Source organism: Podarcis melisellensis (genome assembly GCF_964234715.1).
Source record: "Podarcis melisellensis genome assembly, chromosome: 11".
Lineage (NCBI taxonomy): Eukaryota > Metazoa > Chordata > Lepidosauria > Squamata > Lacertidae > Podarcis > Podarcis melisellensis.
In genome coordinates, this window is record NC_138543.1 from 24,644,496 (window position 1) to 24,660,504 (window position 16,009).

A 16,009-nucleotide genomic window follows, 5' to 3' on the forward strand; every position below is an offset into this window, starting at 1 on the left:
TTCCTCTGGGTCTCAAAAGAGACGACTTTCCCAGCCCTGATTCCTGGGCTTCTTCTTCTTTTTGCTGGAGACTCTGGGGCCATCTGTGTGTATAGTGCGTCCTCTACCTTTTGCCTATTGCCCCTCTTTCTTTTGCTAGGTGGGATTTACCTGCAGGGATACACTGTGAGTGAACAGGCCCTTGGTTCCAGGAGGTCCGTGATTGAAGTGAAGCCACCTTCGGAGGAGTTTAAAACCTTCTACTTATGTGCAGAAAGCGTGACCGAAAACAAACGGTAGATGATGTGCTCCTCTTTCCTCTGAAATTATTTCTCTAGCCCATTTCTCCCTGCCTTTTCACCTCCTTTCCATAGTTGTAGACAATGAGTGAAGTAGAGAGTTTTGAGGCTTTTGAGTAATTGTCTGGGTGGTTGACTACCTTTAAGTAGAACTGAAGTTTTCTATGAACAATTATGGTTCAAATAGGGACATTATTACTGTGTTTCTTTTAAAGATGCATTGAAGTAGAGGTTCAATGGGAAAGCTTGGTGGGAAGGAAACTCAAACACCTCTGGAATAAGAAAAAATGAAAATTAGTACAACTGACACATTAAGGACATATTTATTGTGGCATTTATAAAATGTGCACACAGAGGGGGGAAATGTAAACAGTGGAATTGAAAAGGCTATGAAATGCATTGTGTTAGCTCTGTACAAAGCTCAAATATATACAAGATATAAACAGAACAACAGTAACGGAATTTAATGGCATGTTTCTACCTTTGTTATGTTAATTTATCACCTCTAGTAGAAGAGAACCTTGAGTCCTAAACCAATACAGTCAAATCTGCTGAGAAATTCTAATTCCACCATTTCACAAGAGAGTCTTCCTTTAAAGCTCTCTGTGTGTGTTGGAGACTGGTGACTTTAAGGCCACATAAGAGAGTAGAAGGAAATGAGTTGTGCCTTCTTAAAATCTTAAAATCCTAATGAGACATCCATAGATAGTCAAAGATATCCATACATGACAATTTCATCACAGTAACTGAGGAAACAGCGTCACTGTGGAAGTGATCTATGCTAATGGGAATGGTCCTTCAAACTTTCGATGCATCACATATAGGCATAGGCGCCAACTCCATGGGACCTGAGGGGGCCCGAGCCCCCTCAAAAATTCGTTTTGGGGGGCTCTGCCCCCCAATAATTTAAGAAAATTATTAGTTATATTATGCTTTGTAAAATCACAAAATTATGTTGGTATTTTTTATTTTCCTTGTTTGACGATAGTTACCTTTTAAAATACATTCAGTAATGAGTTAAAACAAAGCCACTCCCGATCTACAGAGGGGGTGGGGTTGCGGGCTCTCGACCCATCAACAATCTCGCGGGGCTGGCGTCAGCCCCGCGAGAAGCGGGGATTCCCCCTAGCTCATTAATATTCACCGCCCACGGCGGCAGCCAATCGGCTGCCGCAAAGGGCAGGCCCTCACAGGTTCACTTAAGGTCGGGGCAGCCTGGGGCTCGCCCCTTTCGTTCCCCCAGCAGCAGCGGTTTGGAGGTCTTGGGCCCCCCAATATTTTTTATAAGTCGGTATGGGCCCCCGCTCCCCCAATATTTTTTATAAGTCGGCGCCCCTGCATATAGGGAAGTAAGAATGTATCATTTTCCATTCCCTCCTGTATTCAACACATACAGCATGGTTTCTATTCTACTAGAGTCAGTGGCAGAGCTTCATGCTTCAGCATGCGGGGGGGTGGAGAGCAGGTGGGGGCGGGGCTGGCGCACCACCCACAGGGGCATGGCGCCCAGCGTGGGTGGGGGGCAGCCACGATGGCACCCCACCGGGATCGCGCTGCCAGGGGCGGTGCACTCCCCTCGCACTCCTCTTCCTCTGCCAGTGACTAGAGTTTGTCTTCCACCAGAAACGTTTTCGATGAAATAAAGATGGGGAATAATGTAATGAGAATATAATTTATATGGCAAAATTATGCAATTTACGTAATTTACACAGTTAATTACGTAAAGTGCATTGTCATTGCGTTTTCCTCAGAATTTCCCACATCCTTAATCACAGAAAGAACAGGACTTATCCTGTCTTGACTTAAGCCACATTTTGTATATTAATTTCCAGGTCTTGGTACAAGGCAGACAATCCAGTTATCTATCACATGTCAAAACATTCAAACCACAATCTCAGTCAGTTAGTTATCCATTTTATTCTGAATTCCACAATGCTTTCCATGCCTGGCTTAAAATTAGATTAAAGAATAAGGATTTGTAGGAGGCAATGTAGGAGGTCCCCCCCCAAAAAAAACCCCATAACTGTTGTGTTGAAAACTAGAGCTACCGTCCATTCCTCCTAAATAATTCTTTTTACAAAAACTTTGCCATGCTTCCAGTCCCTGCTACTTTTGGCAGCGCACTTGCTGTGATATGATTGTTCATCTGCCATATTGATGCAAGCTCAAGCAGTCTTTAGCTTGCAGTTATCCAAACACCATTCATTTAGTGACCAGCTCTGCCTATTCCTTTCTTCCAGATGGATCACGGCACTGAAAGCCTCGGTCAGTAAGTGGTTGCCATTAAACCAGGCCATTCAAGACTTCATGAACCGACCATTGGAGGAGACCAAGATGTGAAGGGGAATCTAATACAGTCTTCTGTGCTGGGCTTCAGAACAAGTGTGTACCTGCTACCAGCAAATGATAATTTAGTAACATTTGATCAGCACATCTCTCATAACTTACAAGCTGCACAATTTTGTAAGCAATTAGTAAATAAACAAAAAGCCTTCGTGTGGATATTTCCCCGTTTGTTTTGTGTGTGTGTGTTGTTTTTTTACTGTACCTACTACGCAGGAGGAGCTACAATTAGACTCATGCAATGTGTTGTTATGATCTTATTTTCAGTGTGGAAAACATCATTCTCTAAGGGTTGTGGGGGGGGGTGTTGCATGTTTGCTCTTGGGAGTTGTTATCCTGTGCTTTTACACACATTAAACTCAAATATCCCTGAATAATATTTTTCCCATTTTCCTCTGGAGTTTCAAGCACATTTGCAAGCTAATACTAATGGACAACTGCAGTTATAAATAGCAGCATATAATTTGATGTGCAGACATTTCAGTTGACTTAATTATAGGTATCTATTGTCACTATAACACATTGATGATGTTTTTCACAGCAGTGAATTGGTATTTTTCTCCCCAGATGTCCCTCTATGTTCTTGCCAAAATCATAAAAGCATTACCAATGTTATTTTTTATGGGTTTTGGGGGCGGGGTTTTTTTTTTTAAAAAAAAGCCATTTTGTTTGTTTAAATCAAACTTATTCCTTTGGAAAGAATCATGATGTACGTATGTATGGTGTTATTAATCATGGGTGTAATCATGCAATGGTTTGTCTTTATTGAAACTAGGCTATAAGGTTGCAGTCCTACAATCACATGGAAATATGCCCCATTGACATCTATAGAAGTGACTTTTAAGTAGACACATGCAGGACTGACCTGGAAATCTACGGTAAATAAGATGGAAGGCATAATGTTATCAAACCAGACCAGAAATTTATGCTTGTGGTTTATCAGGAAGCCCCTTTCCTGTCCCATATAGGAGAAAATGTGCATCTCCATTCTGCAGAAAGCAAACCACAGAAGATCTTTTCACAATGGCATGCGTGACTACAGGTTCATTACTGAACAACAGACAAATGTCAGAGTTTTGAGGCTGACTGCCTATCAATTGGCTAAAGGACACCAAATTTTATTTCTTCCGCTCCGTGTTTCAAAAAGTTTTATTTACCAGAATGTGGCCATTTTGGTGCCCTCCTCCCAAAAATTATGTCTAGTTTATTTCATCAACTGATTTTGCACAGCTTCAAAGGACAGTAGTGGCGAGTTAAGCTTTCTCTTGAATCCTAAGCAACCAGCACTGCCAGATTCTTAGATGAAAATCCAGTTGCCTTGTAACCAGACTTCAATGGCATACCCACATATATGCCCATCTGCTGTGCTGGCATCGTCCCCCACTAGCAAGATAGAGTGCTAATTTTAAATGAAGGGGGCGATTATAAGTTTTTATAAAGAGGGGAGTGGGGGGGAATTATATTTCATATACACCAAAGGATGGCAATATTAAATTGTGGGCATTGCATAAAAGAGACTGTACAATATTCATGGACACTTCAGGAATTAAATATTATATTTCCCTGATTACAGTGCTGTCAGGTATAGCTTGTTAAATGATGGCACAGACATTATTTGCTAGCGGTTGCTTCCTGTAAGTTTTTCCTGCTAATTGATTAAGTTTCACTCTGTTGCATCAGCTGAGCAAACCTACAGCAAACTGCTTTGCTGATTATACTGTAGCTTTGGGGAGGCAGGGGGCATATTTTATTAGTACTGAGCAGCCATTGTACAAAACATATTAAATTTCAAAACTTCCAGCTTTCATGCTTTAAAAATGATTCCACTAAGGACAGAGGGATCAGTGCATTTTGAAGATTTCTTAATGGTGTCAGGCGGCAAACCTGTACAATCTTACCTAAGAGTAAGGGTCGGTGGGTGGGTGTGTATAATTTAACTAAACCGACATTCCATTGAACTCACTGGGAATTACGTCTGAGTAAACATAGAGGATCTTTAATGCCACATTGACACTAGCGTTTGTGTACACAATCTGTATGGGTTAAGAATGGTAAATGGGTGCAAACACACAAATTCATTCATTATGTGACTGACTGAACCACAGTAGAATATGCTAAGCAAATGTATGATAGCCAATAAGGAAAGCATGAATCTGTTCATTTCCGTTTCTCATTTTCCCCATCAGTTCCACAGCAATCTGCATTTTAAAAAAATCCTCATGGAAATCCTCCAACATTTTAGTGTAACTTTCTCCTAAGAGGCGCAATTTTGTATGCATATTTTACAATTTTGTATGCAGTTTTTACAATTTTTCATACTTTAATGCATTTTGGGTAAGTTGTTTTTCATGAACGTATGCATTTTTATGCATGCTTCCCCCTAATACATGCATTCTGAACACTGTGATTGGAGACCTGCTTTGCAAAATCTGGAGAAATGCGGAATTTGAAGGATCATTGTGTTGTAGCTCACCTTTTGGCTAGAGAAGTGTGAAGTAGGTCATTTCCCATTAAAATGGAAAGGAAATTGAATTTCTGCCCCATCCATATAGCCAGTTAAGATCTACCTACTTAGTTGTGAGATAGCATGTGATCATCTTTCCAGTTTTTCACAACACATAATTCCAGATTCAAAGCAAATCATATCCTTCTTTCACCTTCTACATGGGATTGACTGTAGCTTTTTTTTAAAAAAAGGAAAGAAAGGAAAGTGAAAGAGGAGAGACACTAGTTTGGAGGTCAACATTCCTTTGTTAGGAAATGCTCTGCACTGTTGCCAGTAAATTTGCTGCAGCAGGAGGAGATAATTTAAACTGAACCATTTGTCATCTGCTACTAAGATATGACAGAAACATGTCCCAAGGTCTGTTACGTCAGGTCAGAGATCACAAACAACACACATATGATTTCATTGTTTAATATTCCTGGGATTAAACTTTGCGTTTATTTATATTGTAGGTGAAATGCATTTTCCATGTGGTAAATGTGAAGAAATGTTTGAATTATGTGTCATTTTCTCTGGATGGGAGACAAGTCATTCTTAATTGTTACCAAAGCCTAGAATATTTATTCTGAGTAACTTCAGGTAGCAAACACTCTGGCTGCGTTCAAGAATGGACTTGCTAACTGGAATTATCTTTGTTTCTAATGGTATATTAATTATTGTCTTAGGTCTTGATCCAAGTGTGACTATTGACAAAAGGCACTGAAAACAACTATGGCAGTACAGATGAAAACAACACAGAACAACCTAAACAAGATGGATGCAAAGGTGCACTGCTCTTTGGCCTGAGCTAAGATGAATGTGGCCAGTTGCCATGGGCTTTTGGCTCAGCTGATCCACTTACCCCTGGCACCCTGTATACATCCTTAAGAGTACAGATTTAGTTAGAAATAGAGGAAGCAGTCTAAGACTTAAGTAAGCCATTGGCCCCTCAATCTCATCATGCTCTACACAGGCCACTGATGGCTCTCTCCAAGCTATCAGACAGGAGTTCCCTTCAGCCCTACCTAGAGCTGGAACCTGGGAGCTTCTGTATGTAGAATTATTATTATTATTATTATTAAAATTTGTATTCCGCCCTCCGTCCGCAGATCTCAGGGCTATTCACAACAGAAAACTACAATATTGTTGTTGTTGTTTAGTCGTGTCCGACTCTTCGTGACTCCATGGACCAGAGCACGCCAGGCACCCCTGTCTTCCACTGCCTCCCGCAGTTTGGACAGACTCATGTTTGTAGCTTCGAGAACACTGTCCAACCATCTCGTCCTCTGTCGTCCCCTTCTCCTTGTGCCCTTTACCAACATCAGGGTCTTTTCCAGGGAGTCTTCTCTTCTCATGAGGTGGCCAAAGTACAATACTACAATATAAAAACCACTAAATACTTAGTGAAAATAATAACAGCAACAAACCAATAACCCCCTGCTCCCACAACACATTTAAAAGGGCATTGGATGTCAATCAGGCCAAGCCCTGGTTGAAGAGGAACATTTTTTGTCAGGCACCTAAAGGTGTATAATGAAGGTGGCAGCCAAACCTCCCTGGGGACTGTATTCTACAAATAGGGAGCCACTGCAGAAAAGGCCCAATCTTGTGCTGCCACCCTCCAGACTTCACATGGAGGAGGCACATGAAGAAGGGCCTTAGATGATGATCTCAGGGTCTAAGTAGGTTCATATGGAGAGAGGCGGTCCTTGAGGTATTGCAGTCTTGAGCCATAGGTCAAAACCAACACTTTGAATAGCGCCCAGAAACTAAATGGCAGCCAGTGCAGTCGGGCCAGATTGGTGTAATATGCTCAAACCATCTTGCCCCAGTGAGCAACCTGGCTGCCAAATTCTGCACCAGCTAAAGTTTCCATGCTGTCTTCAGAGGCAGTCCTACATATAGTGCATTGCGGTAATCTAACCTAGATGATACCATTGCATAGACAACAGAGGTTAGGCTATCCCTGTCCAGATAAGGGTGCAGCTGGGCCACCAGCTGAAGCTGATGGAAGACACTCTGTGCCACCGAGGCCACCTGAACCTCAAGCGACAGCAAAGGATTCAGGAGCAGCCCCATGTACCTGCTCCTTCAGACGTAGTGTAACCCCATCAAGAGTAGGCAAGCTGCCATCCATCCGGTCTAGGAAACCATCTACAAGCAGTGCCTCAGTCTTAAAAAAAGAGTTGCTCTACCGCTAAGGTATGACACTTCTGTACAACCATGACCAGCAAAGTTGTGCATCAAGGATGGAGTAAGGCTCCAATGCACAGAGTTGTCTTCACGCATCAGTGCTGGAACCTTTGAGCTGCTCCTTTGGCACAGCTTACAGGGTCAAAATTCCAAGTAGCTTCAACCCTAAGGCAAGCAGAGCTAACAGAATCACACAATTAATGTGCATACAGTCTCTAGAACAGGCATAGGCAAACTCGGCCCTCCAGGTGTTTTTGGCCTACAACTCCCATGATCCCTAGCTAACAAAACAAGTGGTCAGGGATGATGGGAATTGTAGTCCCAAAACATCTGGAGGGCCAAGTTTGCCTGTGCCTGTTCTAGAATGATTGGTCTGCCCTTTCTATCTTTAATCTGTACTTTTTTCAGGTTTTTCCTGTGCCTAGTGGTACTTTGCTTCTTCATGTCTTTGAGTTTAGGCATTCTTTTCTCTGGACATCTCATCCCAGAAACATTCTTGCAGGGGACAGGTTTCTTTTTCCAGGCCTCTGTATTGGTTATTGAGTATGCATGCACACTAAATACAAATATTTACCAACAGCATTTGAAGGTTGCGTCTAACAGAAAATTTTCAGCACAGGTTAATTTCCCCTCATTTGATTCCATTGCTTAGAATGCTAGGCTGATGTTTTTGCAAAAGCAACGGACCAGAAATGGGCTCAGCTCAGAAACATTTCAAGAGAGCGATGGGGGGGGGGGCAAACTCTGTCTTCCGAGCCTTTTGCTGCTTTCTCCTGATTGCGCTATGGGTCAAAGAACAAAGGCTCGGGAGCAATAGCTAAACAATTCACAGTGTACAGCTGTTTGCCCTTGACATCTTTTCAATAGTGCACCAATGAGAAAAGAGTGCTCTCTTTCACTAGAAGGGCTACAAGGAAAATCTGGAATGCTGACGTTGTCTGGATTTGTTTGGTCCATGAACAGACAGGAGCTGAATTCAGATGAGCTCCTGTGGTGTCAAAGCAGACATGTGCTGATTTGTGCTGCTGTCGTGACATCGCAGATCAGGCTGTAGGTTTCTATCTTCTGGCTCACCTTCACATTTCAAAGTATTTCAAAGAGGAATGAGGTACAATGCAGTTGTACTTAAATGCATAATTAACCTGCCAATATCTCTTACTCAATTTTACACCTAAACCCACCCATAAGCGCTCTCTCTCTCTCTCTCTCTCTCTCTGTGTGTGTGTGTGTGTGTGTGTGAGAGAGAGAGAGAGAGAGAGAGAGAGAGAGAAATTATAATACACAGTAGATGGTAACTATAGCATTTTAAATGTAGCAACTGCTTTATTAAGTATTAGAATATTGGACCTGAATGGGTCTAGTAGTTTGAAAGGCAATGGACCTCACTCTTTTTCAGCACCAAAATACAGTATAATGGAAATTATGTCACAATAGTTGTGCAACAGAGTCCAGTGATTCTAAGATAGCCTTATTTCACAAAGTAGCCACTATATCTCTTTGCTTCTTTACAATGTGCTAAATGCTGTACAAAATGTTATTTGTTTATTTTGCTTAAGAGCCACTTCCCCTGAAACATCCCAAAGTGATCTAACAAAAAAAAAATAATTAACAGAAACATATATAGAAACAATTTCAGGTCCAATATGGATGCAGTTGTTAAAAACCAAACTGGTCCCTGGTGAAAGAACACACAGTCTAAAGCAACATTTCAAAGAGGGAACGAGAAAGGAGATGCAGCTATAATGCAGCTCTTGGTCTGTGACCATAATAAGCAATTAATTTCAATATTGTGGTTATCTTTACTTTGCATGAAAGGAACAATGGTTAAAGCTACATTCCTTTACTTGCCTGTTGTCCTTTGGGGGCAGAGCTTTGTTAGGGAGGGAGAAAACAAGCAGAGATGTGTGGAGAGGAAGGGAAGAAGACAGAGCTGAGGTGGACAGTGAAGAAGGGTTGCCATATTTCAAAAAGTGAAAATCTGGGCACAAAAGGCATTTTTGGCAAAGTTGTTGAGCATTTGGGGTGGGGCAAACCTGTTGAGCTGTTTTTAGTTTTGTCCAAAGTTGTTGAGCTTCTTTTGCAAAATCTCAACAAAAGTAAGTTTTTGAGCTATTTTAAAGCACATTCACCAAAATCTAGACTTCCGAAATGCATACGGATTTTCCTGGACATCGAAGGGATTTTCACCTGGACGTATGGCAACCCCACAGTGAAGAGACCCACGATTTGCAGCATTGGCCAATATACATGAATCCAGTAGGGTCTGGTCAGAATTTAATTTCTAATATTGGACAAAGTTGATCCTGCTTTCAGCACAACTACCAGGGCTGCCGACTCCCGGCCTGCTTCCACAAGCTGCTTAAGTACTGCAGCACCTACTGGTAGGTTATCCTATTGCTGCACAATGTACAGCTTCAGCTCTTTTCCTGCCAGATTTCTAATTGCCTTTGCCTGCCAAATTAAAGAGGCAGTTTGATGGCATCAGGAACCTCTTACTCATTTAGGTATTAATAGAACAAAACGTCATTAAAAAAAAAACACAGAGAAGAGATGTAAAAGGTCTGTCTGCAGGGAATCATAAGGAAAACATTGTGAAGAGTGATCATGATACACAGTCAACAAAACACTGTGGTAAAAGGGGCTGTTGGGACCATAACAACCACCTTCATCTTTCCATGGGCTTTCTGTGTAGTATCTTGACAACTGGACGGACCCAGAGGTGGGTCTACTCTAATTGCGTGACCAATTGTGAAGAGGAAGCTGCTCAGCGATGGGGGTCAACCATATTAAAGAAGACAAAGGACAATATTATTGGGATGAAATAGGTCACAACTTTACTCATAACAGATGAAAACCAGATTAGGAGAAGGCATCAGGTATGTATCCAAGATAAACCAGCCTGCCTGCTGGTTGATAATGAGATGGTTTGACCCTGTTAAGGAGGTTGTGCCCCGACACACATTGAGTGTGACACTCCCTCTAGGGCCACCTCTTGAAGGGGTGCTGTGGTCCATGTGGGCTCCCAGACAACAATGTCCCTTTCCAGACCCCTTTAATGGGGTGTTGTTGTTGTTGTTGTTGTTGTTTAGTCATTTAGTCGTGTCCAACTCTTCGTGACCCCATGGAACAAAGCACACCAGGCACTTCTGTCTTCCACTGCCTCCCATAGTTTGGTCAAACTCATGCTGGTAGCTTCAAGAACACTATCCAACCATCTCGTCCTCTGTCGTCCCCTTCTCCTTGTGCCCTCCATCTTTCACAACATCATGGTCTTTTCCAGGGAGTCTTCTCTTCTCATGAGGTGGCCAAAGTATTGGAGCCTCTGCTTCACAATCTGTCCTTCCAGTGAGCACTCAGGACTGATTTCCTTAAGAATGAATAGGTTTGATCTTCTTGCAGTCCATGGGTCTCTCAAGAGTCTCCTCCAGCACCATAATTCAAAAGCATCAATTCTTCGGCGATCAGCCTTCTTTATGGTCCAGCTCTCACTTCCATACATCACTACTTGGAAAACCATAGCTTTTACTATACGGACCTTTGTTGGCAAGGTGATGTCTCTACTTTTTAATGGGGTACCCAGATGTTAACGATCCAGACCCAATGCCTTACCCACCACCCGAGCCGACACTCTTGATACCACACCACCAAACTGCTCACATCTGCAACCAATCCCTAAGCCAGAGTTTGTTCTGTGCTGCTGATAGGTGTGTACCGTCTGGTCTAAAGAGGTTGCCATCTGAGAAGATGGTGTTGGGGTGTTGTATCCTCCTGCCTCCAAGCTGTGCGACTCAACTCCAGATTTCCCCGTTCATCTTCTTCCTTGCCAGTTCAAGGTGTGTGTGCTCTGGTGCGCCCTGCCACAGCTGCCACTGCAGGGGCTCGGACAAAATCAAGGACACAGTGGGCTGGGCTGTGTGCAATGACCTGAGGTCTTTTTGACAAATATTACACATTTAAAACATGTCTCTCTCCCCCCCTCCCCATTATGAGTTCCTGTACAATAACTTGATGAAGAGATTCTCCACATAACAGGGACCTGTTTATGCTACTTACAAGAGCATAACTCATCAAATCCCTAGCATGCTTAGATAATGTCTGACAGATTAAATGTTTGTCTCTGTGCTTCTGCTTTGATGTGACCTTGGGCTCATGTCAATGCTGCGTAATATGAACACATCAAGATCACGGCCAACCACGCACTGCAGAATGAAAGATTTGCTGAAATCAGCCATTTGTAAAAGACACTGGCAAAGGCATCAGAGAGAGAGAGAGAATGTGTTCTCCAGGACAGAAATCTCCACTGTCATCCATGCCATTAAATCATGCCCCTCCCTACACAACCATTTGCTTGCCTTGCCAGCAGTGACTCACTGGAAGTGCTTAGCTGTGAAAGCTCTGAGATCCACAGATTATTTGTTGCATTATATCATTCCCTTGAGGTCCTGCTATAAAACAAAGGCTCTGTATCAGACAGCATCCACCAAACCACAGTCATAAGACCTAGTAGTGTTGGGAGCACAGCCAAATGAAAGGATTTCTTTAACCAATCTTGATATGATACCATGGTCACAGATATTGTTACATATATCCCTGTCAGGTATGAAAGCAGCATAAATAATGTGCAGTATTGATCTAGCTCAGTAATGTCTTTCTCTCTGTTGCTATTTGGTTTAAATGGTTTCTTTCACAGGCTACAGCATCTTATTCTATATGGCAAATAATTAAACTTGTTCCAAAAGAACGACAATAACCTATGCCCAAAATAATTATTTGCCGTACAGAATAAGAAGGCCCATAGATGCATTTGCCAGATTCACCCAATTCCCCCCTCCCCTCCTACTTTTTGGAAAGGAGAATTGTGCAGAGCAAGCCTCCATTCACACATATATACCAAGCACCTGTTTAGCATCTAGTGCACCCACGCAATGTGCACCCACATGCATTAGGCATGTGCGAGAGTGGATCACCCTCTGGTATACATTTGGCGGCTTCTACTTTTAGCTATATGGGACGCGGGTGGCGCTGTGGGTTAAACCACAGAGCGTAGGACTTGCTGATCAGAAGGTCAGCGGTTCGAATCCCCGGTACAGGGTGAGCTCCCGTTGCTCGGTCCCAGCTCCTGCCCACCTAGCAGTTTGAAAGCACATCAAAGTGCAAGTAGATAAATAGGTACCACTCCGGCAGGAAGGTAAACGGCGTTTCCGTGCGCTGCTCTGGTTCGCCAGAAGCGGCTTAGTCATGCTGGTCACATTACCTGGAAGCTGTACGCTGGCTCCCTCGGCCAATAAAGCGAGATGAGCGCCGCAACCCCAGAGTCAGCCATGACTGGACCAAATGGTCAGGGGTCCCTTTACCTTTACTTTTAGCTATGGGTCACTGTGACAACTCTACCCATGAAAAAGAGGATGCATCCTGGAAAAAGAGAACATGGCTTCTCCTAAAAAAAACCACCTGGGAATTCTAGCTTATCCTTCACAGGGGCATTCCCAGCACCCTTAAAAACTACAGTTCCCAGGATTCTTGGGGGAAAAGAACGTACTGTGAAGGAACAGGGTCTACACAGCCTAAGAATGTCTAAATCAGGGACTGGGTCTCCAGATGTTTGACTACAATGCCCATCAACCCTAACTATGATGGTTCAGCATCATCTGGAGGGCCAACCTGGTCCAGGAATAGTCAAAATGCTACACAAATACAAAAATATTAAAACTATGCTGCTCCCAGACAATCAATTGGGATTGATTGGTATAAAAACATCTTAGGTAATACATTCATTTTAAGGGCTGAAATTCTGCCTAGCAAAGAAAGCTTCATCCTTCCCCAATCTGTGTCCAAATCTAAATAAAGAATCTTTTCTTGCTTCTCAAACACTCCCTTGAAAGATTAACATTTTTGTTAGTTAGCTGTGTTCCTATGCTGCAGGATTGACCGTGACTTCGGTTCACGTTACTCCATCTAAGGTATGAACATCTATACATGGATAATAGGCAGAAGGCTGTGGACCTATTGTGAATTCACAATGCAACGCATGTGGATGATTGCATGGGTCTTCCTCATGCAATTGCCACTCTATCATGAAGGGTACCTTAGAATAATAAACAGAAATTAGTCAGAAGAAGTTATCCTTTAGCAACTGCCCGAGGTTTATTTTGTTTTATTTTCGGAAAACTAGTCTTGAGATGCCTCACATTGGGAAAGGATTATGAGTTTAAACTCCTGGCCTGTGGTAGTATCATCAATCATGGAGAATCTAATAATGTGCTTAGAAACGAGATCTTTGTAGACTGTGTAGAAGTGGTCAACATATTAAATTCTACAGGTTACTATTTCGTTTTTCCCATTGGAGGAAGGGTACTGTATACATAGACGGCTACTGAGATCCTGGGCTATTCCAATAGTAAAACCTTAACTTTCTGCTTCCTCATCATAAATATCAAGCCACTTTTTGGGAACACGACCCAACCGAGTTGGATAATTCAGCATACATTGTCTCCAGATTCCCTGTTCATCATGTGATGCTTCCAACCTGAAGCACCTAGAAGTCAGCAGAAAGATACCTCTTGATTTCAATGTGCTTTGGACTGAAATGTGATCGCAAAGTATAATCAAGCAGACATAAATTGCATAGTGTCTGTATTAGCCGTGTCACATCATAACCTTTTCTTAAGCTGCATATGTATAATTTAGCTTGTCTTAGGTACAATTTTCATTTTGGAAGCTTTTGTGCTTACAGAGGCAATGCGTAAGGAAATATGAACCCCAAAATGGGAGAAACTTAACACTATGGGTGATAACCAATATTAGTCATACTCCGAAGACATGCTCTTTGATTTCAGTGAAACTATTCCTTAGTTGGGGGATGCGGGTGGTGCTGTGGGTTAAACCACAGAGCCTAGAACTTACCGATCAGAAGGTTGGTGGTTCGAATCCCCGTGACGGGGTGAGCTCCCGTTGTTCGGTCCCTGCTCCTGCCAACCTAGCAGTTCGAAAGCACATCAAAGTACAAGTAGATAAATAGGTACCGCTCCGGTGGGAAGGTAAACGGTGTTTCCGTGCGCTGCTCTGGTTCGCCAGAAGCGGCTTAGTCATGATGGCCACATGACCCGGAAGCTGTATGCCGGCTCCTTCGGCCAGTAAAGCGAGATGAGTGCCACAACCCCAGAGTCGGCCACGACTGGACCTAATGGTCAAGGGTCCCTTTACCTTTATTATTCCTTAGTTGACTATCAACCTGTGTTGTAAGGAAGAGATGTAGCTCAGAGGCGAAGCACTAACATTGCATGCAAAATGTACCTTAACATAGGGCTGGGCAGGACAGGGGTGAGGTCTCTGGTCTGAAAGTCCTCAGCTGCTGCTACTGCTGCCAGCCCATGAAAACAATCTTGAGCTACATAGTCTGACTTGGCCTGCATTCAGATGGTCATTTATTCCATTTCTGCAATGTTTCCCTCTCTGTTAATTTCCACATTACATTTGAGCTTCCACATGATATAAAAGCCGCGTCCACAGAACGAATAGAATATAGTGCATGTTTAGCACTCATTTCTGTGTCATCTGATTCAAAAAAGACAGAGCTATTTTAGACTCCTGAAGCTGGAAAATCAAGCAAGTAAAATGGTGGACTTTTGGGGTACTATACACTGTTTTTTCTTGCTTTGATGCGAGTGGTGCTGTGGTCTAAACCACTGAGCCTCTTGGGCTTGCTGATCTGAAGGTTGGCTGCTCGAATCCCCACAATGGGGTGAGCTGCCGTTGCTCAGTCCCAGCTCCTGCCAACCTAGCAGTTCAAAAGCACACCAGTGCAAGTAGATAAATAGGTACCGCTGCGGCGGGAAGGTAAACAGTGTTTCCGTGCACTCTGGTTTCCGTCACAGTGTTCTGTTGCTCCAGAAGCAGTTTAGTCATGCTGGCCACATGACCCGGAAAGCTGTCTGTGTACAAACGCCGGCTCCCTCGCAGCGAGATAAGCGCTGCAACCACATAGTCACCTTTGAGTGGACTTAACCATTCAGGGGTCGTTTACCTTTACCTTTTTTTACCTTTTTTTACCTTTCTTGTTGTTTTCATAGGGGAAACAGAAGCATGTGTGAGCTGAAGGGATGAAGGTTTCCATGCTTCTCACTGTTATGTCACACCATGGCCACTGGTGTTGAATGAAATTTAGTACGACATATCAGTATATTGGTTAAAAAAAGCCACATTTCATAACACACATTACACCTTCTGCAAAGAGCTACATTAGATAGTCCATTCTTATACAAACCTAGGGAGTCCAGCCCTGATATAGTTTTATCTAGCTACAGAAAGGTATAATCTCTAATGGGAGAAAGGGGATGTACCTCCTTCATCAGTTTGTGCCTCCAACTTTTCCACACTAAAATAATGGCCTTTGTGAAAGGGTTACAGAGCCAATCTAAGTTCCCTATGGGCAATCAACCTAGAATCAGTGATTCTAATTTAGTTTTCTCCTCTGTTGTAACCTCCATCCACATCCAAAATCTATTCTCCAGTTCATGAACATGCGCTATTGCATTTCTCTGTTGAAAGACCCCATTGTACCTTAAAGAGGCTTTTTCCTCTCAGCCCCCTTGTTTTGGGTTGCATGGCCTCAGTTTGGAACTTGAGTGGATACATTCTGCAAATATTGCTTGCCAAAGAGCAATTGTTCTGTGCAGAACGGTAATCGGCAAAATCTCAAAATAAAAGTAGG

The 16,009-nt window shown here is 42.9% G+C and overlaps 1 protein-coding gene across 1 annotated transcript in view; it reads left to right on the forward strand.

Annotated features, from left to right (window-relative positions):
• The window catches only part of LOC309380483 (uncharacterized protein), a 40,796-nt gene extending 38,021 nt beyond the window's left edge, over positions 1-2,775 (forward strand). The window contains exons 11-12 of the mRNA XM_081930402.1: positions 140-275; positions 2,519-2,775. Of these exons, the coding sequence (XP_081786528.1) occupies positions 140-275; positions 2,519-2,618 (236 nt within the window). The 3' untranslated portion in view covers positions 2,619-2,775. The remainder of the gene's footprint in view (positions 1-139; positions 276-2,518) is intronic.
• Positions 2,776-16,009: the final 13,234 nt, after the last annotated feature.